At 41.9% G+C, this 24,808-nt stretch overlaps 2 protein-coding genes across 2 annotated transcripts in view; both read right to left on the reverse strand.

Moving 5' to 3' along the window:
• Window positions 1–641: 641 nt before the first annotated feature.
• Window positions 642–5,723, reverse strand: slc47a4 (solute carrier family 47 member 4). The gene is made up of 17 exons (XM_071527142.1): window positions 5,616–5,723; window positions 5,227–5,328; window positions 4,886–4,954; window positions 4,642–4,790; window positions 4,147–4,189; window positions 3,889–3,933; window positions 3,583–3,680; window positions 3,382–3,479; window positions 3,154–3,267; window positions 2,919–2,986; window positions 2,363–2,471; window positions 2,201–2,276; window positions 2,019–2,088; window positions 1,716–1,848; window positions 1,477–1,574; window positions 1,175–1,282; window positions 642–929 (listed from the first exon to the last, which is right to left on the reverse strand). Exons 1-17 carry the CDS (start codon window positions 5,721–5,723, stop codon window positions 642–644), a joined length of 1,776 nt encoding a protein of 591 aa, XP_071383243.1.
• Window positions 5,724–20,212: 14,489 nt separating this feature from the next.
• pitpnm3 (PITPNM family member 3) overlaps window positions 20,213–24,808 on the reverse strand; it is a 70,247-nt gene continuing 65,651 nt past the window's right edge. Inside the window, exons 17-22 of the mRNA XM_071527140.1 lie at window positions 23,077–23,193; window positions 22,817–22,965; window positions 21,764–21,913; window positions 21,155–21,338; window positions 20,748–20,876; window positions 20,213–20,533 (exon numbers count right to left, since the gene is read on the reverse strand). Coding sequence (XP_071383241.1) covers window positions 20,213–20,533; window positions 20,748–20,876; window positions 21,155–21,338; window positions 21,764–21,913; window positions 22,817–22,965; window positions 23,077–23,193 — 1,050 coding nt within the window. The remainder of the gene's footprint in view (window positions 20,534–20,747; window positions 20,877–21,154; window positions 21,339–21,763; window positions 21,914–22,816; window positions 22,966–23,076; window positions 23,194–24,808) is intronic.

Below are 24,808 nucleotides of genomic sequence, written 5' to 3' on the forward strand. Positions count from 1 at the left end.
GTCAGCTAGAAGGCACAGGGGGAAACAACATTTTATAAAATTAAAAAACATTTTTTTTTAAATGAAAAAATACTATTGGAACTCTGTAAAATCCTCATTCATACCCTCTGGAAATACATTTTACAGATAAAATATCCAGAATGCCCTCCTCCTTTTTCAATGTTGTCAATATTACCACCTCTTTGGTTGGTTTTGTTAAAATGTCTGCCAATTGGTTTAGTTTCATGATTTCTTTCTGTAATTAGTTGTTTTAGGGGGCGAGATGTTTCACCAGTGTATAAGCCTTACCACATGGACACTGAATCATGAATATTACATTTTTTGCATGTTATGAAACTCTTAATATTTATATTGTGTCCATTCACAGGGTGATTGAATGAATTTAGAGAGAAACTTGAAAGTAAAAGAGTCTGTGATAAAACATCTTCTACCCTGAATGACTCCCTCAACAAAGCAAAAGAAAAATCTTACTGTGAAACCATTCATTCACTGCAATTTTAAGCGAATCTGCCACAGTTTTCTTGCTGAGCCACATTCAAAAGAATTAGTCTTAACTAAAGAGAAAATCTGAAAATCTGACATTGAATAGAAACGTTGATTTTGTGATTATCTTGGGATCTTAATTACCCCAACTCTTCTTCTCAGACCAGCAGAGTAGACTGAATTTGATCAGGAGGGTGGGTAGTATTGATCCAGCCCATAGTCAAGTTGCCCTCTGAAGGCAGGATCTCAGGCAGGGGGACGAGGAAGTGGACACTGGTCCCCACAGCCAGAAGAGCAACTGCAGCAAATGCAGTGAGGCCTCGCCGCAGGATCAGCTGGGTGGTGGAGAGACGGCCGTGCTCCGACTGCTGCACCACATGTCCACTCTCTGCCCCAGTGTTCCCTTCTTGGCTGTCTGTACTCACAGAGATGTAGCCATCCACTGACTGGGAGGGATGACAGTAACATATTCTGTATTACTTAATTGCAAATGGTTTTATTTTGTCCAGAGAAAACGTGCTGCTCAACTTTAAAGGATGGCGATGGCATTGGACAGATACAATTTGGTATATCTGACTTTGGTGCATTATGGAAGAACTACATAGAAAAACTGTATATTGTGCCTGTGAAACAGTCTATGAAAAGCAATTTAGGTCCATTGTTGTTAGTGTAGGTATAGCAGGTGACTTACACTCCCAGTGGTTGCTCTCTGGTCAGCAGTATCATTCCCCACAGCGTCAGACAGGACAGCTGTCCTCAGTGATGCCACATCTGTGTTTTTTCGAGCTCGTTTCACAGCCTGTGAACAAGCAGATACAAAAACTCAACTGACAATTTCTGCTTTTTCAGATTCTTCCCTTACGGAATAGCTGCTGAATGCCACAGATGTGTCCCAGCAAGTGAAGTTGTAGAAATCTAAATCTGTCTAAATGCTGTCAGCATATCTCAACAGCTGAGGCATGATCGTGATTGTGAGATTAGCCAGTAGCATACCTCCTCTGTTATTGTCTCCCAGTTAAGCTTGAAGATTATGACTATGATGTAGAAGGTAGATTGTAAAGAGACACAGATGAGCAGGCCCAGCCAAAAACCTGTGGAGAAAAAGACAGATTTGTCTGTCATTCTTCAAGGGCACAGCAGGCTTCACTTGTAATAACCAGCTCTTTTTATACAGCATTTTGTCTTGAACCTCTATGACAATGACAACAAAACATTGACTTTTTGGTGTGTACCTAAAATTCTCAGTTTGGCCACAAACATGAAAGTAATGCTCAGTGTAAGTCCAATAAAATAGTAGCCAATGAAATTAGACACAGCTGCTATCTTCTGTTTGCCCGAGCCCAGGAAGATGCCTGTGCACACACACTGGGATGGAGAGAGAGAAATCTCTGATTATTATGTGCTCACAGTCAGACAATCCATTGGCTACCATTCGATAACATCTGAATAACTTAACATTTGATATTTGACATGCTTTTGGTAGCATAACGCAAACATGTATTTGCTCTGCACACAAGAAAAATTCCAAGACTCACCACAAGAGCATCGAATAACTGAACGGCAGCGTAGACACTCATCAACTGAGAGACCAGGTCTACGATCTTCCTGGAGTGATGGAGTTTTATAATTTAGATCCAATTTATGCTTTCCAGTCTTTGCATGTTGTAATTTATAATGTGTAGTAATCCAGTAATCACATGGTACTGACAAGACTCACTGTTCAGAGGTAAAGAGGAAGCCAATCACTGTTTTAGCAGAGCTGAGCACAACACCTTGAGTGATCGCCATGACACCTGAAGCAAAAAATGGTGAAGACATCAGATATTGCATGTTGATATATTGATATAAGCTACAATGACAGAGCATGGTTGTAACTGACCTGCGAGAGCGAGGGACACCTTGCTGGTAAGGATTGCCCCTGCAGTGTCTCCTGCCCCCAGAGCGTTACCCACACGCACACAGGTCGCACCTTGGATACCAAGGGGGAACTGGGGATTCATAATATCGGGAAAATATGACCAAAACAACAAGATACAGCAATCAGAAATACTCAGTGAACGTTGTCATAGCATACAAAAGAGCTTGCAACCCATCTGCTACACGCCACTATTCAGAGTCTAAACTGCAACTATGTTTTGTTAAAGTTATTCTTTTTTTGTTTTCTTTTTTTTTCTTTTTGGCATTTTATGCTTTATTGGACAGATATAGTGAGAGAGAGACAGGAAGGTATGGGAGAGAGAGCGAGGAGAGGACATGCAGCAAAGGACCGCAGGCCGGATTCGAACCCAGGTCGCTGTTAAGATATTCTTCAACTAATCTGACTTTGGTGACTTAAGGACAACAGTAGTGTATATACTGTAGTTGAGCTTAATCATGTTTGAGGGGAGTGAATCAGTTTTAAAATAAAGTTTTGACTATCCAAAAACATACAGTACCATGTAGTTTATGTATGCCAGCATTATCACAGAATGTTGGGCTGCCAGGTCATATTCACTCAGCACTCCTGATCAAGGGAGACACAGTTTAATTCATGGTCATTAAAGTGTGTATCACATGCAGTCATCTGATCTGATAGAAACAAAGAGCTTCGAGTTAGGCTTAAGATAATTTGGTATGTGCGTCATTGCCTTTCAGAATGGGCTCAGTGTAAGTCTCTAACATTTATATTACCTGCAAAGACGCTCCCAAACTCATACAACCACCACTCAAAACATATCATTAGTGTACTGGGAAGGGCCAGTTTCATGAAGGAGCCCCACTCTTGCAGTGATGCTAGAGACCAGCCTGCAGGGGGAGAAAGAATCTTATTTATTTAGTCAGAGAAAGATGGAGGATGAACAAAGTCCATGTGATCATAAGGAAAACCATAGAAATCTCTACTGAATAACTGTTCCTTACCGCCCCATGTTTTTACATGCAGCTTCTTCCACCAAATGTAAGCAAACAGAAAAGCACTGTTGTAAAACTGAGACAGGGTATTGGCTGCTGCAGATCCACTGAAAGACAGGTGCATGCACGCACGGACATTGAAATTAGTGTGAGAAATAGCACATTTTCATGCAGAATAGAAAATCTTATATCGTGTGTGAGTACACCTACTTAACTCCCAGATCCAGCCAGTGAATTAGGATGTAGTTTGTCGCCAGGTTAGCTATGTTTGCCATGGCAGTGGTGTACAACTGAGGCCGTATTATGCCCTAAGTACAGAAAAAACAGACGACATGATCACAACCACTGATACCGTCCTCCTTACAAAACCTGAGGGCAATTACAGTACATTCAGCATATTATTTTGATTCTCTGAAATGAGATATAGAATGTAGAATGTAGATGTATGGAATGTAGATATGATACAGAATGGGATGAATGAAGACAATTGGATGTGAGTACAGGATCGTAGTATACCTGGTTCTGCAGATAAGACACCTGAAGGTGATTCATGAATAATACCTGAAAGACAGAGATAGTCAACAAGACGAGGAGGGAAGGTTTAATGAGTTTGAAGTGGTGTGATCCCTCCTTTCACCAGCTGAAACTGGAACCAACTGAGTCAAGTACCAATTGAGCATTCAGGTTTGAGGGGAAGTAGTTTCTCTGCATATGCATCACTGAAAATGTAGCAAATTTGCACACAAAAAAAGTGAGAGGAAAGCAATAACTCACTGGCACTGCAGGTAGGTAGGCTGTAATATACAGTTGAGCTATTCTGAAATAAAAATAAAATCTGTATTCAAAAGGCAGACAAACACTGTTCCATTTAAGTAAGGTAATATACACTGTTCACTGTAACACCTTCAGTGCAATCTCACGTACTTCCATCACCACTCAGAAACTCAGTTGTCTGAAGAAAATGGCCTTTTCAGGAGAAATGATCTACTTAAGTGGTTATTGTATATAGACATTTACAAATAATGATATACCTCATTTGGTCAGTAAATTGGCAATAAAAATGTTTGCTCCTGCTTGTGCTGAATCTTTTCAGGGAATGTGTAGGGGCCAGATTTGATTTGAATGCAGAGGATGTTTTATTTCAGCTGACAGGATGAGGTCTGAGGTGTTCCAACTAATCAGCATGCAAACTAGCCCATTATCCTTATCCAATGGCAGAGGCACTGAGTTGTATGTCACTGGTAATTGAAGTATACTGCTGTTAGTTACCTGACCACCGCAGGATCCTGGCCCAGGCAGAGCAGGATGGCCTGGGCATTGATGAGCAGACCCCAGCAGGGCAGGCAGAACAGCAGCAGGATTAGGATGCTCCGCTGAAGGATCACTCCCACTCGCAGCAAGTTCCTACCACCAAATGTCTGAACAGCGAGTAGAGCAGAGTAATGAGCAGTTGGCATCGGGGGGTCTGTTAAAAGATTGTAATGTGTCATCGGATCAAAAGAGTTTTACAAACCTGAGACACCAAAGTATCACATGCCAGTGCCAGACCAAATCCTGTTGCCACAGTGGTGATATTTAGGGCCTGTAAGGAACGTGAAACACACTGAAAGGAGCCTGGACTGTGATGTAAGCAATATTGCTAAAATATAATGACTCATCATAACAGTAACTGTACTACATTTCCCAAGTGATTGTGATAGCATTATAAAAGCTATCCAGGGACAGTGAGTCTGCAGTTGTAATATTTCATTTTTCCTCTACCAGCTCCCTTCTCCAGTGATATCTCTACCTGTCATTTTCTTGTGTTAGCCTCCACCACTGTGAGGAGCATACAGGCAATAGAAGATCACTTACACCATTAGCTAATCCATAGCCAGCCATCACTTCATTTCCCAGACGACCACAGAACATCGTAACGACAAATGGAAGCAGGTAAGTTAGGATTCGAGTGAGCAGCTAGAAAGACAAACAGCGGTACAGTTGGTACATATAAACTTGCAGTTTTCACGGCACTCGGACTGTGACTTGTCAGATGAGCCATCACACTATCATCACTCATTGCACGCTGCCAAGTCACAGGCCACACTTTCTGCTTGCTTTCCTGACATCTTAACCTTTTCTTGCACAAAGAAACACTTTCATCTGTCTTCCATTGTATAATTCCACTTATGAGCAAGGGTAACCTGCATCCACACGACCCTAAATAAACCCAGCAGGGTAGGTAAAACAGCTCCGGTCCTTACCAGAGGTCCTGTCATGCTGAGGATGTGGTACAGCTCCTCTCTGTATGCCAGGGGAACCCTTTGGCGCACCCAGGAGCAGCAGAAGAGCTTGGCACTGGATTCCTCCATGTTTCTGGGACCAGATGCCACTGCAGGCCTTGATTTTTTCCACTGAAGTGTCTGTCCTCTCTGTAATTATTTGTAATTATTTCCGTAGCTCTCCGGGAGCGGTATTCACCTCTGCTGCGTTTCAACACCTCGAAAGGTTACTAATTAATTCCCCCCAGTTTAGCTTCACAAAATACATTTCACAAGGTTTGATACTCCAAAGTGTGAGCAAAAAGATGTTGAACATCCCCATAAAAACAAGACCATTATGTGACATGTAACATGATACAGATATTGTCTCAATACTGTGTATTTATAAATTGCTGTTTTGTCAGCTGTTGCTCGGTGGGTAGTGAGGCTGTTAATAAATTACACATGTGGAGTGGAATGTGTGTGAAGGCTTTACTTTTTCATCACTATAAGTAAAACATAGTAGGTTATTTTCTCAGTATAAACAACAGGTTGTTGAGTGAATGATTACTAGTAAGACAAATAGATACCTGTGGGAAACATACTAAATAATCATGAGCTACCCTGTTCCTACCTCTGTGTTGTCTGATATGATATGTGAACAGACAGAAGGCGGGAAGTCATGATTATTCATGAGCATTCATTGCATCTTAATGGCTGCACAGGTTTCCTTTGAAGAAATGCAATCAGTTCAATCAGTCTCCATCGATTCAAGCAGATGTGTTCATTAAAGTGCAAGGGAATATATCGGCATCAAACATTAACATGTCATATGGTCTGCTGTCCTGGTGGAGAGCAGCAAAGGTTAACCAGTCAGCGCTCTGGCATCGCTCCATATGAGATGCAGCCTGTGCTGCTATCAGGCAAAAACCCCATTCACCTGGCCATCTGTGGCAGAGTGATACATTAGCAAACATTAATGCAGGCAGACTACATGTTTCATGGATGGAAAACATATTTCACCTGTGGTGCCTCAGCGGTCAGAGTGTGAATTTGTGCAGAATTTAAATTGCACACTCAGATTACTGCTTTAAAGATTTTTGATGGGCTTTACAGTCTATCTTGTCACGAAGGATATCACAATATGCAATGGAGTTGGAGATGATTTTTGTGTTAAGGTTGTAGTTATTATGTGTTTGGGAAATTCAGCTCTCCTGTCAGACAGACAGATGTTGTTTTGGTGTGTGTGTGTGTGTGTGTGTGTGTGTGTGTGTGTGTGGTGCATCCTTGTTTTCCACTGGAGGGAGCAGGAGTACAATACACAAACATCAAAGTGCTTCCAAAAACTCGAGGTGTCCCAACCTGTGGGAATTTTCTATCTTTTTCACTGACATAGCCATGAGGAAAATGATGGGATGTTTAATTCATAGATAGATAATGTGTGCAGAGTAAGAAACTCACTTTTTTGAGGGCATTTCTTGCCACCTTAATCTGATTTTTAAGGACATTTTGGTCCTTTTCAGGGGCAATTTTATTGAATTCTACAATAATACATGTACATTGCAAACTGGAAAATAAACACTCAGATTTGTTGCAATTGCTGGAAACCGGTGACTTCCAGAAGACTCTCTGTCCTCAACCAGTCCATTTTCCACCCATCCATTGTTTTTTTTGTTTTTTTACTTTCAAGGGCGTTTTTGCCCTGAGCCCCCATTAATTTCTGAGCCTGTTGTGTATGTATTTATGTATGTTGTATAAACCCCCAACCATGACCCTATTTAACGTAGTTTGGATGTTCTCCTCCTCTGGGTGCTCCGGGTTTCCTCCCACATTCCAAAGACATGCAAGTCAGGTGGAATGACTTTAAATTGCCCAAAGATATGAATGTGAGTGTTAGTGATTGTCTGTCTATCTGTGTTATCACTGTGATGGACTGGCAACCTGTCCATGGTTTCTCCCTGCCTTTCGCCCAATGCATGCTGGGATAGGCTCCAGCCCCCCGCGACCCTGAAAAAGATAAAGGTAGAGAAAAATCTATGAATAAATGTATGAATGTATGGTTGTTTGCATGTCTCTGTAAGAAAAATGTTTGTGCCATGCTTATGTAAAGGATCAATGCTATAAAATGAGTGTGTAAGATTGTAGCAATCTCTCCTGTGGGAGAATGCAATAAAATGTTATTGTGAGTACATAAAATTGGATGAGGACATCATACACTTGTCCCTGGGGTTTTCTTTTCATACTGTATGTATAAACAACTTGGAAGGCTAATTTTGTTCAGTGGACAGCCACCAGAAGGGAATAGCAGAAGTGAAAAAGGTTTGGAAACTCCCTGTTTGAACTGAACTAGTTTTAACAGGTCAGCTGAAACAATATTGAATTTATTGATGAGAAGAATAGCCTTTATTCATATTTGATGTATTGAAAACAGAGAGGCGAGCGCAGTCAGTTTTTTCAGTTTGTGTTCAGGCTGCATGCACTCTTCTAGGCCTTCGGTCTCAGTTTGAGAGGCAGCGAGTCTTCTTCACTGTGACGACCTAAGACGCTCTAGGCTTTAGGGCGGCTAAATCAATCTGGCTGTTGGACTGGCTGCCACGGATACCATGTGCTGCATCACCAGTGATTCGTATCTGTCACTTGTTATTTTCCCCTCACACTGTTCTCGTCTTTGTGTTTGCCGACTCCATCGGACGGCACCTCATATCTCTGCTTCCCAATCTCTGCTTCTCTCCCTCTAATCTCTCTGCGGCTCCCCCTTCTTGCCCGCTCTCTCCCCCTTGTCTCTATCTCCTTGCCTCCTTTTTTCTCTCTCTCTCTCCATTGTCTCTGTCTATCACTTTTTATTGTGTATACTCTCCTCTCTCTCTTTCCTGTTTCATCTTGATATGACATTATTGTTCCCTGACGCTCTCTAGGTTGCAGGCCCTTGGGGTGAAAATGAACTCACTCTTGAGAGCCCTCTGCGCTCTTCCCTGTCTGGCCTGCGTGTGTCAGACAGCAGGTAAATTAAAGAATAGCACTCCTCCATGTATCGCTACTCCTCTACCATGAAAACGAGCCTCCTCAGCAAAAACGACCGCAGCGTAATGCCAAGTGTAATTTAAAAGCCATGCATAATTCTTGATAGGCAATTATGTCCAACCATAAAAGTATAGTATCTTGAAAGGGTTTTCTACACAAAGCAAGGCTGCGCACATGAAAAATAGAAGGAATAAGGGCCTTAATAATAATAATAATAATAACTTTATTTGTATAGCGCTTTTCTAAAAACAATGTTTACAAAGTGCTTTACATACAATAAAACCCAAAAGCAGCAATAATAGAAAATAGGAATAAAAGGTAATATATGAGGTAAACAGGTACAACTAAAAACACACAAACAAACAGAGATACAATTAAAAACAGATCGAACTTTACATAAAAGTGTGTGCCAAAACACAAGAAAGCAATAAAATGGAGATACAGATACAAGTAGGCTACACTACTGTTCAACAGTCCGGAACCACCAAGAAGTCTCCATGCCCCCGAAAGAGACCGATACTCCAATCCACCAGGGCACCACCAAACTGATCAGAAATACAGCCAAGACACTGACAATGCCACAAACCAATACCTCCACTCCAAACGACTGCTCCACTCCAAAACCCCCCGCCCATCAAAGCATACCCCATGCGCAGCAGCGACAGCCCCGCAGACCCCAGGCATGAGAGACGAGTGTGAAAGTGCGAAACCGCCAAGAAACCGAAGACCGCCACACAAAGGCGCACACCCTAGCATGAAATCCCCAGCCTCCCGGCAACCCCACGCACGGAAACAGCCCCCATCCCCCAAAACAACAACCAACTGCCGAGTCAGGAGAGACGAGCACTGCCTCCGACAGACCGACCAGCAAAACCGCCCGATCCAAACCCCATCGAGCCCCCGCGGGAAACTGCCCGAATGCAAGGCCCTCGAGAAACGCCCCACAAGCCAATCGCACCCATGGCAAGCGCCACAGGAAGCACGTGGCAAAACCCCAACCGAGAATCCCAAAAGCCCGACAGAACGCCCAAGGCCAGCAAAGACGTCACCGCCGCAAACGGAGGACTCCTGATGAACAGAAAGTCCAAAGAACAGAACAGCCACCCGAAAACAGAGGCAGCAGTCCGCAACACCATCAATGCCCCGGCTGCACTCCCCGACCGGTTCAATGCCACCACAGCGAACAAAAGCACCAGCCTCCTCCAGGAAACACAAAGACCCCTCAGCGATTCCAAACTCCCGAATGGCAGTGCATAGGGAGTGATTCACATAAAAGCCTGTTTATATAAGTGTGTTTTTAGAAGAGATTTTAAAGATGAAACTGATTTAGCTAGCCTAATTTCCTCAGGCAGGTCATTCCAAAGTCTAGGTGCCCTAATAAAGAAAACGCAGTCACCTTTAGTCTTGAGCCTAGACTGTGGAACAACCAAAAGGGCCTTGCCTGAGGATCGAAGGCTGCGTTCCGGCTCATAAAGAGTTAAAAGGTCAGCAACATAGCTAGAGGCTAGACCTTTCTGTGCTTTAAATGTAATCAGTAAAATCTTAAAATCAATTCTAAATCTTACTTACTGCCAGTGCAGATGTGCTAAGACTGGGGTAATATGGTCTCTAGTGCCAGTTAAAATTCTAGCTGCAGCATTTTCAACAAGCTGGAGACGTGAGATTGATTTTTGACTGAGGCAGGTATAGAGAGAGTTGCAATAGTCTAGACGAGATGAAATAAAAGCATGAATTACCTTCTCTAAGTCAGCATGAGATAAAAATGACTTGATTATTGATACATTTCTTAGTTGAAGGAAGCAGAACTGCACGACTCTCTTTACCTGCTCCTCGAAAGTCAGGTCACTGTCAAAAATCACTCAGAAGTTTCTGGCCACAGGCTTTATATTAGATGATAAGTCACCAAGATCATGTAAAATAAGATTTCTTGCGTTGGGCTGCCCGAATAAGACTATTTCAGTTTTGCTTTCATTTAACTGAAGAAAGTTTTGTGACATCCAACACTTAATGTCCCTGAGACAGTTTCTGAGAGTATTAAAGCAGTTGGGATCATTATGTCTTAAGGGTAGATATAACTGTGGGTCGTCAGCATAGCTGTGAAAGGCTTACGAATTATATGACCAAGTGGAAGCATGTAGAAGAGGATGGGACCAAAAACTGACGATGACTTGCCTATTGTGACAGAGAATTATTAGCTAAATAAGATTTAAGCCAACTCAGTGCTAAGTCTGAGATACCTACCCACTGTTCAAGGCGCTCAATTAAAATAGCATGATCTACGGTGTCAAAAGCTGCACTCAGGTCTAGAAGGATTAAGACTGAGCCTTCTCCTGCATCTGCTGTGAGGAGGAGGTCATTAGCTACTTTGACTAGGGGCTGTTTCTGTGTTGTGTAATGCTCTAAAACCTGACTGGAATTTTTCAAAAATATTATTATGGCTCAGATAAGATATTAATTGGGTAAAAACAATTATTTCTAAAACTTTTGATAAAAAAAAATGCAGTTTAGAGATGGATCTAAAATGAGTAAGATCAGATGCATCAAGGCTGGGCTTTTTAAAAAGAGGCTGAACTACTGCATGCTTAAAACTAGAAGGAAAAGTTCCTGTGGCCAGAGAACTGTTGACAAAAGACAGAACACTAGGACCTACTGTGTCAAAGACATCTTAAGGTGAAACCAACAAAACATATCCAAAACAATTACATGATTTATACGAACCATGTTGCTTTTCAGATCACATGGTGAAATCTGATGGAATGAATTACACGTCAGAGTCAGTACTTTACAGCGCTTCTTCTGCCAGTAGTACACCAGGACACCAGGTAATTATATAAAATTGCTGAAAAACCAAAAGATACCCCTCCTTTAAAAAATAAAATACTAATCCATCAAGACATTTGATTAAAAAAGAAGTTTACAGGATAGCTCACTGTTGCACAATAGCACAGTTTGTGGTTTCCACACATACTACTCCATACTGGAATATTTCCCTATCCATCGCTTTCAAGTTCCCTCAGATGTCTGGCATAGAAAAAGTGACGTTGTGCTGTCATGTCCTCTCTATGCTGTGACAGCAACATGGAAGGAGGACAGAAAACCATGCTCCAAGACGGCCAGCGGTAAACTGTACACTGTGGAAGGAAGGCAGGAGGACCTGAGTCAACATTGCCAGTCTTAAGGGAAGTCCATCTGGGTACAGTGATGACACAGTCACTCCAGCTTGCAGAGAAGACAAAGTCATTCCAGCACTTTGCTAAAGGTTAGAGCCTAGTATAAAGGAAAAGTGGATATCCAGATCCACTAGAAGCATTTTCATTCTTTTCCGTTTCACTTTTTTTATGCAGCATGGACTATAGCTACTTATATAGGCATCACTGAACAAAGTTATTCAAGATATTCAAAGTTATTCAGTTCAAATTAAAATGTTTTATGCATTCTAAACTCAACTCAACTCAAAGTTAAAAGTTAATTTATGGGCTCATCTGGGCTGATCATTATTTGAGCAACAATATCAAACTCCACAAGATGCAGCAGCTGTGGTTTAGGTATTGCACACAGCTGCACTGCCTGTGGCTCCCAGGTGGCCAAAGTTCAAAGAGGTAGCCACACAGACCTTTTGTTTTTTCAACAGTGTATAATGTGTATAATATATTCCAATGATGGTACATATTTGAATGAATGATACTATTTAGTAGGCAAATATTTTCAGTCTGTTCCCACTCAATAATCCACTCTCTGATTTTGTCTTTCACAGTACTGCAAGTAATTAGATACTTCTTACTTGCTTATACTTCTTGTGTTAATGGACTACTATGTTTGGCAGCAGTGGAGTCAAAGCCAAGGCTTAATAATTCTCTTTTTTTCAGACAGTTTAATCATAAGAGGCTTGTATTCAACCCTATCAGTAAAACCACATCTTCACAAAACTTGGTTTGTCATACTTTTTAAAATACCAAAGTAGGGGAAAATAACTCAAATAATCTGGTGAAAACAACCTGAAGATAGCATCTTGCAAATTACAGGATGATATCCTGAATGCAAAGAGCAGAAAAGTTAAATATTGATGACATTGGTCAACGGTGGTCATGAAAGCTGTGAGCTCTGATCAGATGCTATCAAGGGAAGCGGGCCGTCACATCTGATGCCACTGTGAGAAGCGGGGGATCATCTGATATGTAACTCATGCATCTGACCTTCTCTTCCTGGGACCTTTAAGGATTATTGCTTCTTGCTATGTAATCTACAGATTGTTCTAAGAAAGTGGGTTTCAAACTTCTTCTTGTGAGCCAAAACTGAATTTAGAGACTGTGATGCAAGCTAATGTGACAGGATTTAATCTGCATTTAAGCTACAAACCTTCCAGCGTGCGCTTTTTCCTCCAGAATAATTTTGGGTCCTATTTTTAATCTTGCCGAAGTTCACCCTTTGGTCATCCCAGACTTTGAAATTTACCTTGCACAATCAGTGGGTCAATTTTTTTTGCTGAATTTGGCATGACTGTTACCACAGGGCTAACCCCCCCTTTCCAATTTCACCTGGGCCATAGACGACTCTAACGTCAAATAGCAATCTGGACAATCTTGAAAAAGATTAGCCATATTTACACTCAAATCCAATCTCATGACAAATGTAAAGCCTCCAGCAGCTAAACCAGAGATATTGTAAAAAATAAACCTTGAAAAATCCATTGGTAAAAGGCAATCATCATGTAAATAAGGATTAATTCACAAAGTATGACTGACAGGTGCCAAGATAGTTGGACTTCTACTGCACATGAATCTAAAACTAATATATATATGAAACCAGATAGGACCTGCACAGTACTATGAGTGTTTCCCATGCTAGTCTGCCTCAGGGAAAAAAACTTTATCTCTGCGTCCTTGCTGACTCTAGGAATGTGCTTCAGCAGAGAGTGTGTGCAGCGTAATCTACTGTATCTGAAGCTCTTCCTCCCTCCCTCCCTCCCTCGTTCCCTATCTCTGTCTCTGGGCTGCTCTGGACTGTTGATCTATTCAGATTTTAATGCCTTCCTCATCCCCACAGTGGTGTCCAGAAGTCACCTGCCAGATCACAAGACAAATTAAGCCCCAGTCTGCTGTTTTGGAATAACAATTAGGCTGATTCAGGGGTGCTGCTGTCGATGAGAGCTGGAGGTCATGCTGGGTGTTAAGTTGCTGCCAGGTAATTCTGACTTGCTGGTACTGCAGAGCATACAGACTACTGCATGAACTCAAGTAGCCTACACAAGAATAACAGTATCTATCTAGCAGACAGTATCTATCTGACAGTATCAAACTATTGATATTACCTCAGTACCCCAGAATCCCTTCTGACAAAATCCCTTCTTCATAGGATTTGCACTAGAACTGGTCAGACTACTCTGTTTAATGTATTTTTTATCTCCTTGCTGTTGCTTGCTAAATTGATGTGTGATTTCGTTTTGTGAATGCGAAGCACTAAAAGCTACTACTACTACTATCTAATGCAAGTCTTCCATTACGTTTTACGCTATTGCTCAGGCCAAATGACAATAAAGCAGCATCGACTTTCAACAGTATCCTAGATTCTATATGTATTAGGTAAAATTGGTTCAACACAAAGAAGGCAATCTGGTTTGTGACAATAGAGTATTCAGTGATTCTCAGAATATCGTCAGTAGCACAGTATAGCTATGTTAGACTTGCACGCATGATCACACCTGCACCAAACTAGAAAAACCTAGTCTGTGTAAAGACATTATCTGATACCCAAGTATAAAAATGATAACATCTCCAACAGGAGCATTCGTTGACTGACAAGTGACGCCCATCCCTCTCGAACAAGGTTTAGATCTTGTGACCTGGAAAGGAGCCTCAGACATGCTTTGTTAAGAGTGTTGTCATTCCAATCCACTCTCTCCTGCTGGGGGTCGGATTTGAGAGTGATTTCATGGTTGAATAATTATTTACTGTATGTCATCAGCCATCGTGGTAAACAGCCTTGTCACCAAAGAATCAGAGTGCAGTTGATCAACAGGAATGTACTGGAGGGCATGAATCAAATCAGAGCCTAATGCATCCATCTAGCTTGGAATAGCCCCCTATAAATAACTCCACTGGTAATTCCTCCATGGAATTGGGGTTGTAACGCTGGCAACGCGAATGTAACAATATCTTGGGGAAGCCTGTTAAATGGCCCTGCAGTGATCCAAAAACCTTAGTCTGTAAACTCTAAAAACCTATTTGTTCTGGCACAAGAGACCATTTGGCGAAGTGCTCGATATTTTGTTTGCCTTTGCCATTAACATGAGTGGCAAAGAGTATATGAGTCTTAAGGGAAAATTGCCTGGATTCCAGATATTGATCGGCTGGAGTAACTTGTGAGAAAACAAATAACTGGAGAAAGAAAGAAAGAACTACAAAAAGAAAGTATTTTTTTCTCACAGCCTCACCTTGTACAAATCCCCCTTAGATTTCAATGACAAATGAGAATAATAACATGGAGGATAGGGACACACAAATTAGGAGGAGCGTGATCCAGAACTGGTTGTCAGGTTTTAATCCCTTAAACCACACAGTTTTCATGATGGCTGGCTTTAAATATCAATCAGATAGAATCATGAAGCTTGCACCAGGAGAAACCATTAGGCCCCTCCTATGGCAGGGAGGCAATTTCTTGAAATACCATGAAATACCATGCTTGAAATTGGTTAGCTAGATGGCTTACTGAATTGGGCATTTTCTACCAATTCTGCAGCCTGGGTTGTAGCACTGAGCAATGAATGGGTGATGTGTTCGATTTTCAGCAATCAGCGTTGGTGTGTTAGTCATTTAATGCTTAAGCAGTGGTTGCAGCTCTGTTCTTTGTTGTTGTGTTGGGCAGTGGATGGGGATTCCTAACAGGCCTAAAGCTGTGGCTGCTTCAATGCTGCTCTGTAACAGACAGATCTTCCAAATATTTGAATCTGTCAGTGCTAAGTCAAAACCAGGTGAATTAGGAGTCAGTAGGTTTAGTAAAGGTGTCATGGTGAATTACCCCTTGAGGGATGAATAAAGTAATTTGAATTGAACTGAACTGAATTGAACTGAAAACTGAAAATTGGGGCAAGGTTTCCAGGTTTCACTTTACAATCCAGTAAGCCTTACAAAATCTAAATAATAGGATGTAACAGTCAAGTCTGATTAGCTGTGTAAAAAGCTGAACTTGAAGGGACTAAGCTCATCACTGCTGGTTCAGCTTCTATCTTTGGAAGTGAGGAATAAGGCTGAATAAGACAATCGTGAGTCTTCTTTAACTGTGAAATCTTTTTATTTATGCAATAATGAAAGATGGACCAAGTCCAATAACACAATAACATGTCATCTTTAACATGTTCTTCACCACAAGAAATCTGTACAAAACAATATTTTTTGATATTTAATTAAAATGATATCTTTGCAGCAGTGAAACCAGGTGTTTTTCCTCAGTAGTCAAAAGGCCAGTGTCAAATGCTAATAAGAGCAAAAAATAAACTATCAACAATTCCCTAAAAACTGTCACACCATGTAAGTTAATTAACCAAAATTTACACTATAAGTCATAATATCTGTTAATAAATGGCAAATTAGAGCAATATCCAACAGTTAAGTAATGATTTGTAAATACTAATCATTTGACATTAGCTAGTGTTGAGTATTCTATGGAATGGAAGTCATAAGGGAAACCTCAACATGTTTTCAAATTTCTTAACCTTTATTTATCTAGCAAAGGTTTGCTGACCATACCTGCTCTTTATCAACAACACACTGCCTCACATACAGTTAGATACAGTCAAAGTATTCAGAATCTTAATATTGAAAACTGAGCTATTTAACATGAAAATAAGTATTGTTGTTGATTTGAAACATGTGGGGGTTGACCTTATGTTCATAAATAATTACCACTTGTTTACAAATAACTAGTCTAGCATTAGTAACATGAACATAACAATTGATAATCATTACTTAACAACAAAAATTAACTGTGTGTAACAATCTGTATTGAACCATTAGATCATGATTTGCCATTTACTAACGCTGTTATTAAAGAAATGCTGCCTTACTTAAATATTTCATCCTTATAACACCATGACAGAAATATCACTATGCATCATACAGACTGATGAAGTCACCTTGATAATCATGTGCATACATTGATGGGAATGCTCATTTCATTGCTTGGATGACAATGGCATGTTTTTGTACCAACTTTAACATATCTAAATGCAAAACAAAATCAAGTTTAGTACTTCAGTATAGTCTCTACAATATTATTCCTATACAATTACCAAGTAACGCTATTTTGTGCACTGATATTATAGGGGTGGCAATACAGGGAACCATACATTTACTTACTATTATTCAAATAGCTACTATACCTTAATGGGACCACCAACGGTGTATGGAAGGTGAAAGAAAAAGAGTGAAATATTCCTCCCTCTAGGCCTGCACACCTGCAGTGAGCGGGAGGATTCCTCTCCACTGTGCAGGTTTTCAGTTTAACCTAGAGGCCCTAACAACTCATAAGGCCTTTTTCTTTCATAGCAGTTATAAAAACCACACCAATGCAATCCTCTGACACACTGCTTCGACCCAAACCTATAAAAATACACATTCAGTTTTGAAAAACTGGCAGTACTGCGCTTCAGTGAGAACATGCAGGTATGTTAACACTGGGCTAACAATGGCCTCCACTCTGGCTTCTGATTCCTCAATACAGAGGCTTTACTTCTCATGTTCTGGGTTGTCTTGATATTTACATTAAATACAGCTCCAAAACAAATACCTAGATGCTAACACACACGCACACACGTGCGCACACACACGCACACACACACACACACACAGAAATATTGAAAATGCATGTTGAAACAAGATATCAACTAGATAAAATGCACTTTGTCATGAAGGTAAAACTCATATACTCAATACTTTGGTCGAGCAAATAAGATAATGTCTTTTTTTATATCTCTACACAACATCAAATACAGTTTAAGGCAAAATTAACCAGTCAACAGGTCTAACAACAAAGGTTCAAAAACATACATTGAAAATATTTCTATTTACAATATTTCCTCATAGAAAAATATGTTTGACTTGCACAGAGCTTTAACATAGCAACAGTAAGACTGGAATCAGTCTCGAGTACACAGGAGAGCATAAGATTTCATCACAAATCTATTGGTTCCAATACAGTTGTAGTAAATGGATGCAAGGGCATTCTGGTGGCATTTCAACTGGCATGGGGTCTATTGTACAATACCCTGCTATTACTGGAGCTATTGCAACTCTCTAGCAATTGATCACTAAACTATTGATGCCTATAACAATAAATAAACTGTCACTTTCAATGTTTTATACAGCTAAACAGCAAGTTCTGATCACTCTTTACAACCGCGTGGATCTATCTACATCACAACTCTGTAAACATTTTCTTTTTTTTGGTCAACTCAACATTGTCTTAAAACAGCTTTACAAATTAATTGTCCTTTTGTCTGATCCTCCAATAGTTACAGTATTAATTAGGCAGCAACAGTGCACGATCTGCAGCAAAAAAACACTACAAATACAATAAAATACAAATACAACTCTGGTTTTGAAAGCGAGTACCACAGCCAAATTGAGAACCGCTGCAGTGTACTTCGATAGTGCAAGAGCAACCTCAGGGGTCGAGCTGTGCACGCCACGGTGGCTCGGTGGCAGAGCACCCAGTCTGAGGCGGCTGTCGAAAGGCATGTTCTGCCTGACTGGTTGAGAGGAGGGAGGGAGCGAGGGAGCGAGCAAGCGAGCCAGCGAGCAAAGGAGAGACATAAAACAGTAAGACTGAAACAGAGGCAGGGGGCCGGGGTTCGGTCGGGTCGAGTTCACGTCTACAGCTTGAACCCAAAGGCCGCAGTGCTTCTCTCCGTCCAGGGGCCCACGCAGGGATGATGCATGTTGGGTATTTACAGCGGAGGCGGAGGGTTTGCTGAAGGAGTCGGCGTGACTGCCTGTCAGCACAGCGGTCTGCATGGGGCCGAAGTGCAGTGTAGCATCTGATGATCTATTGCTTGGGCCGGGACATTCCTACATAAGACTCAGCAGGTCTCCATCCACAGGAACCACACTGTAGCCACATGTGTCATCTTATGGAGCATATGTGTGTGTGTGTGTGTGTGTGCTTGTATATGTATATGTGTGTATATGTACCGCCATATAATTGATTGAGGTACATTCTTCAGATTATAGTACACGCAGTTGTTGTACTTGGATGGCTTCGCACTTGCCATATCAGACGGAATTTGAGCTTGACACTGACATTCGGAGAAATCGCTGCTATTTCAAGCAACAGCTTAAAATTTCAGGCACGAAGACTAAGTGACATTATCCACTGAGCAATTCACCAAAAAAAGGGACCAAACAGGTGGCAAAGTGTAGAGGGCCAAGCAGGAGGTAAAGCATTGCTGCAAGGGACACCAGCAGAGGATCCAATGTACATGTAGGTAGAAACGACACTGTCAAACGAAAGAGACAAAATTAGTTCAGTGTTTTACATTAAATTCCAAACCGAGGGAAAGTTAACACAGTGATTGGTGTTTGTGTGTTCTGGATCAGCGTATTCACTCCTACAGGATCTCAGAGCAACGCAGCTCCAATCTTCTTAATTGCACAGACAATAATTCTAAATCTAGAAATGAATGGATTTCAAGCACGGGAGGACATTGCAGTTGTAGCTCATCAGTACTTGCATAATCATAATCATGGGCAAATTTACACTCGGTCCTCCTAGGAGCTGTTCCTAATAATAGCTTCTCTTACTCAGGTTGCCACATGAATATTTATATGAGAGTATTCAGACTGATCTCAACTCCCCCTCTCTCTTTCTGTCTCTCTTTCTCTCCTTCACTCTCACTGGGCCTTTCCGTCCTCTCTCCGCCTGACCCCTCAATCCTTTCTTTCTTTCTCTTTTGTCCTCCTAGACTGTGAAGTGTCTGTAAAAATAATAATAATTCCTCTGCCGCCAAAGGTGTAAAGACCATAATGTATCAGTCACTCCAAAGAACATAATCCAATCGAGGTGAACATTTATTGACCATGCCGGAACACAACAGTAGCAACAAAAAAAATCAATCTGTGTTTGAGTCTGTGTTTTGTGAAGCCTCAAGCTCTCAAAGGATCAGCAGACAACATAGTGAAGTAAAAGCTGACAGGCTCTATTATTCAGCAACAGCGATCTATTCATGTTACATAATTATCAGTATGCTTAAGTCGCAAATTATCCTGAAGTGGGACAGAATATAACTTGAGAACTGTGGCATTTTTCAGCACTTTGAGGCACTTCTCTAATGTCTGATCATATCTTATAAGCTGTTTGAGTAAGTGGTAGAAAACCTGCACACTGTCAAATTGGGAGGTAAAGAGGTTTGCTTTGCAAGACATTGGTCCATTCTATTCCATAGTGCAAAAGGTGACAGGTGTGATGCAGCCAAAGTTTCGGCATCCTCATCTTGAGAGAGAGATCTTACCTTGGCCCTGGACACTGAGACCCCTTTTGTTCTCCTCCTCTTCTGTCCTCCCGCCATCCCTCCATCTCTTTTTTTGACGTCAGGGAGTGGTGTCTCCACGGTGCATGGAGGCCCGCCCCCATGTGCCTTGTCCGCCTCCCCCTCCTCCTCCGTGGTCCTTGTCTGACTCCGGCTGGCTCTGGGCGCGTTCAGGCTTGGGGTTGGGGGTGCAGGGCGGGTCAGGCTGCTGGACTGACATGGTCCTGCGCAGGTGGGTGCGCTTGCACAGGAAGTCAGGCTTTGCCGAGAGACCGAACGAGCCCTTCCTAAGGACCATACGCACTGAAGAGGATTTCTTAGGTCTGGCTCTGTGGCCAAACTGAAGGGAGGAGAGGTGCGATGCATAGCCCTCGCTCAGGAACTAGACAGACCACACAGAAAGGGTTAGAATCTCAGAAAGAAAAACATGTAGATTAAACTAAGTAAGAAAAGCCAAGGGGATAGAGAAGAAGAACGACAAGAGAGGACAAAAACCTCCCACTGAAATAGGCAGACAGAAACATTGTCAAGAGCTATTAAAGGGATAACTGACAGACAAAGAAAGGGATAAGACAGCCAAATAAAAGTTGAACTACCTGGCACTGGTTTTGGTACTTCTTGGAAGGCCTGCCGACAATATAAATCTGGGAAGGGCTGAGGCCCAGCATGTTGTAAACAGAGATGTCCTTCATGGAGCCATAGGCAGAGTTGATCTTAATATGACACTGGTGAGAGAGGAAATAAGCAGGTGGAGATGTGTGTGGCATTTTGATGCAGCACAACCGAAGGCTACACTGCTGTGGGCCTGCAAAGTCAAAGTCAGGGTACATTATTATGCATGTTATGTGTTTATGTGTGTTTGTGTTTGAAGGAAAGAAAGGAAATGAGTAACGAAGAGGAGAGAAAGATCACTGTGGGAGGGAGAAGCAGCTTAGTAAGACAGAGTAACTGTCCAGCTATTGTCAGAATGGACTGTCTCTCTGGTAAGCGCCCAGTAACGTACCTCCTGCACGAGGTTCCTGAGAAAGATGGTCTTTTGGCGCAGGGGATCATGCACCAGGCCTTCAGAGAAGAATATCATCCCATGGGGGAAGTTGTGTTGAGAGAGCCAGGACACCACACGCTGCTTCTGCATATCAGGGCGGCCTGTGATGTAGATGATCAGATACCCCAGGTCCTGCCAATGCCTGCATGCAAATACACAACATCTAACAGACTGCTATTCACTGACAGCTACGAAAGTGATATTTTGATCAGTACAGACAACTTGTAGAAGTGTCACTTTAAGGGAATTGGTAATTTAGTTACATTTAGCTAATCATAACACTCTGACAAGTGCCATTATCACAGACAGGGCAGGTTCAAACACCCAAACATGCACACAAGCATAAACACACAGAGAATAGTGTTGCTCCTCAGTGATGAATTTTTATCTGTCTGATCTGTCCTACTCTTTCAAGAGGTGAATTTCCTTCTGCCAGGCTGTAAATGAGAACTTATCCCAAGGTGATCTGCCTGGTTGAGTTAGATAAAGCTTAGATTAAAAAAAAAAAAATGAACACATAAAAACCCACCCACCCACCCACACACACACTAATACAGAGACAGTTACCTGACAACATCTACAGCTCCAGGACGGACCTTGGGGTCACTGCCCATGATGGACACACTGGCAGCAAAAGAGCCATCTATGCTGAAGACCACACACTCCATGCCCCGTGGCAGCACAGTCAGGTAGGCCTCTGCACTCGTCTGATCCCCCCTTAGGATACAGAGGGTGGGAGATGGACAAAAGAGAGACAGAACAAGAGCAAGTAAGAGCATAAGAAATGAGAGATTGCTATTGCTACACATTGGTTACTCCAAACAACCCAAGGCCGTCCTTTAGAGCGCACACACCAACACAGGTATGGAGAACCGAGATAGAGGGCTTAATTCAATAATTCTGTCTTTTCTCCGTATTGCCACACATCAAGTTGTTTTTCTTTACTACATTTGATAAAGCAACATTCTGTGAAGGGCATGCTCCCACTGAGCACTAGACGTCATGCTTTAGCTCTCATACAGCCCAGGATCTTTTTGGCAATGTATAACCCAGTTTTAGACCAAGCAGTAAATACATTATTACATATTTAAACAATGCATAAACAGCTGTAAATATCAAAAATATGCACCGGAGAAGTATTTTTGTCATTTACCCCATAAGACATAGTCTAAGATGCAGACGTCTACTAAACTTTCACTTTTAAACCCTATGTTCCCTCATTGTAGCCTAGATGTCTGTAACCATTTATCATTTAAAGTCCCCATGAAAGAAACTCCCATTACTTTTACTTCCTGGAAAACATTGTATCTTTAATGGTGTCCTCATGCTGCACCAGTAGGCGTAAATATAAATTTCAACCAATAAAACCATCACAGATTTTTGAACAGTCCCGTCCCTCCACCCCTCCCATCAAATCAAACTGCCTTTCTCTCCCTGACTGATATTCCATTGGTTTAGACTTTTGAATGATCCCTCACTGCATCATGTCCTGCCCCAACATCCTGTTTCAACGGGAAATACATCAAATAAAGGAAGTAAAGATGCCGTTTCATAAACCAACATACAATTGCCCAGTGGGCTACATGGATGCTGCCAGAGGAACCATGACTTGATGCTTACTTGACCATCATTTTAATGGGATAAACTCCCAGGGCGAGCTTCTTGCTCTTGGGTATGGTATAAGTGACTCTGCCGCTGCTGTTGGTCACCTCCGTGTCAAAGTGCACCCAGCGGCCAGACTGAGGCTGTGTCATCAGCAGGACGTCCACCTGAGAGGGGCAGGTCAGGAAAACAATAGTGCTTAATGTAGGTCTTTGATACACACGGTTATACTGTGATGTTTACATGGGTACAATAAGCAATCATGCTGGTGCTGAAACCTTTTCTCCAGTCAGGGTGACCATGTCCAGGGGGCCGTACATGAAGCGGCCGACCAGAGTCTGTGGTCCCTCCTCCGTGGCGATGACATCATTCACCCGGTGGTTGGCAGTGACGTTCTACGTGGCAAGAAGGAGCATAAAAAAACAATAAAATCACTGCCTGTATTTCTCCTCTCTTTAGAAGCCATAAAGACACATTATGCCACAAGAGAAATGACTGCTGACGTTTTCACTGCTTTGATGCAATTCATTTCCAATTTTCAGTGCCTAGCTTTTCATAAGCCGGTATGCACTGCAGGACCTCGCCAAAAGAGGGTGTCAACTCTCTATTAAGCTTCCTTGTTGTTTGGTTCTCCTTACCTCATCCTTCAGTGAGCAGGGTGAGTACCTCCAAGTAAGCCAGAAGAAAAAAACCTAAATCCCTAAATCTCTTTTTTGCTGAGATTGTAGCAATTTAATGGGATATTATGAGCGGCCTAATCTATGACTCTCTGACTGTGTAACAGTCGATGCAAAGTAGGACCTTATTTTGGTCATGGGCCACCATGCCAGACATTTGAAGGACTACCTACCATCTTCTGTGACATTTCTATATCCTTTATCCAGGAAGTTTTGCTCAGCACTCATGCTCTTTTTCAGCAACACCCAGCTGCTTCACATTGCACACCTTGACATCTGGGTGCTTCCCAATAGAGGGCTTTCAGGTGAAGTAACACACACTTCAGCAGCATTGTGGAGTTCCTCAGCTCTTGGGCAACAGCTGTGAACGGCACGTTGTGTTTCTAACCTTATGACTTGGCATCTCAACAGCACTGAGATGTGGGATGTGGTTAATTCCTGATTTTGACTGGGAACTGATCATTTTACCACCAATAAATCTGATCAATTTAGATAATGTTAGCTCCTTATCTAGCTAACCATAACATCTGAGGCTTGTCTCACAGAGCGGGGTTTAGTGGGTGAGCGAGCTAACTTTGGGCTTAACCCTGGCTTTCTGGTCTCACGAAGGTGGCTCACTTTATAGCGGGGTTGATTATCATGGTAACTGAGGCTGCATGGTTAACCTGCTCCAGAGCCAAAGAGGTTTTACGTTCAGGCTATCAGATCCAAACATAAAAAGCCCGCCTCCTCACCAATCAACTCTCTGGAAAAATGTAATCACTACTAACATAACATAACCTTTGTTGCAACAACTTCATCTCCAAAACCTGATATGAACCAAATGAATGTGACACATAATAAAAAGAACTGTACAGGTGGGACACAGTTGAATTAACAGATAGTAAGGATGACTGTTCACAGGGCAACAATTCTTTGTAATCCACAATGATTTATTATATCAGAGATATTATATTTATTAGATCAGAGATATGATAAATGTTTGTAGTGTTTCCAGGTCATTTGCCCACACTAGCTATAAAAGAGGGCTTCTAACAAATAGCAGGAAGCTTACATTAGCTGACAGAGACTACACAGAGCATCCTAAAAATACTCCTGGTCTTTTGCTGGTCTTAGCTAGGCAGAGATGGTCTGATGCTGGTTAAGATGTAAGTGAGAACACTGATGCTGGTAGGCCAGTGCAGACCAGCATAAAAGTGGCCAAAATATATATTAAGTTTGTCATCTGCTAAACCAGCATTTATGGTCAGAGCATAACCAGCGTAAACTGGCCACCAGCATAACCAGCTTGGCTGGACTAGGCTTTTTGGCTAATGTTAACTATGACTCTATC

The sequence above is a fragment of the Centroberyx affinis genome, unplaced genomic scaffold (assembly GCF_046629955.1).
Source record: "Centroberyx affinis isolate AG114_WGS23_722 - 3 ecotype Tasmania unplaced genomic scaffold, CSIRO-AGI_Caff_v1 ptg001494l_1, whole genome shotgun sequence".
NCBI lineage: Eukaryota > Metazoa > Chordata > Actinopteri > Beryciformes > Berycidae > Centroberyx > Centroberyx affinis.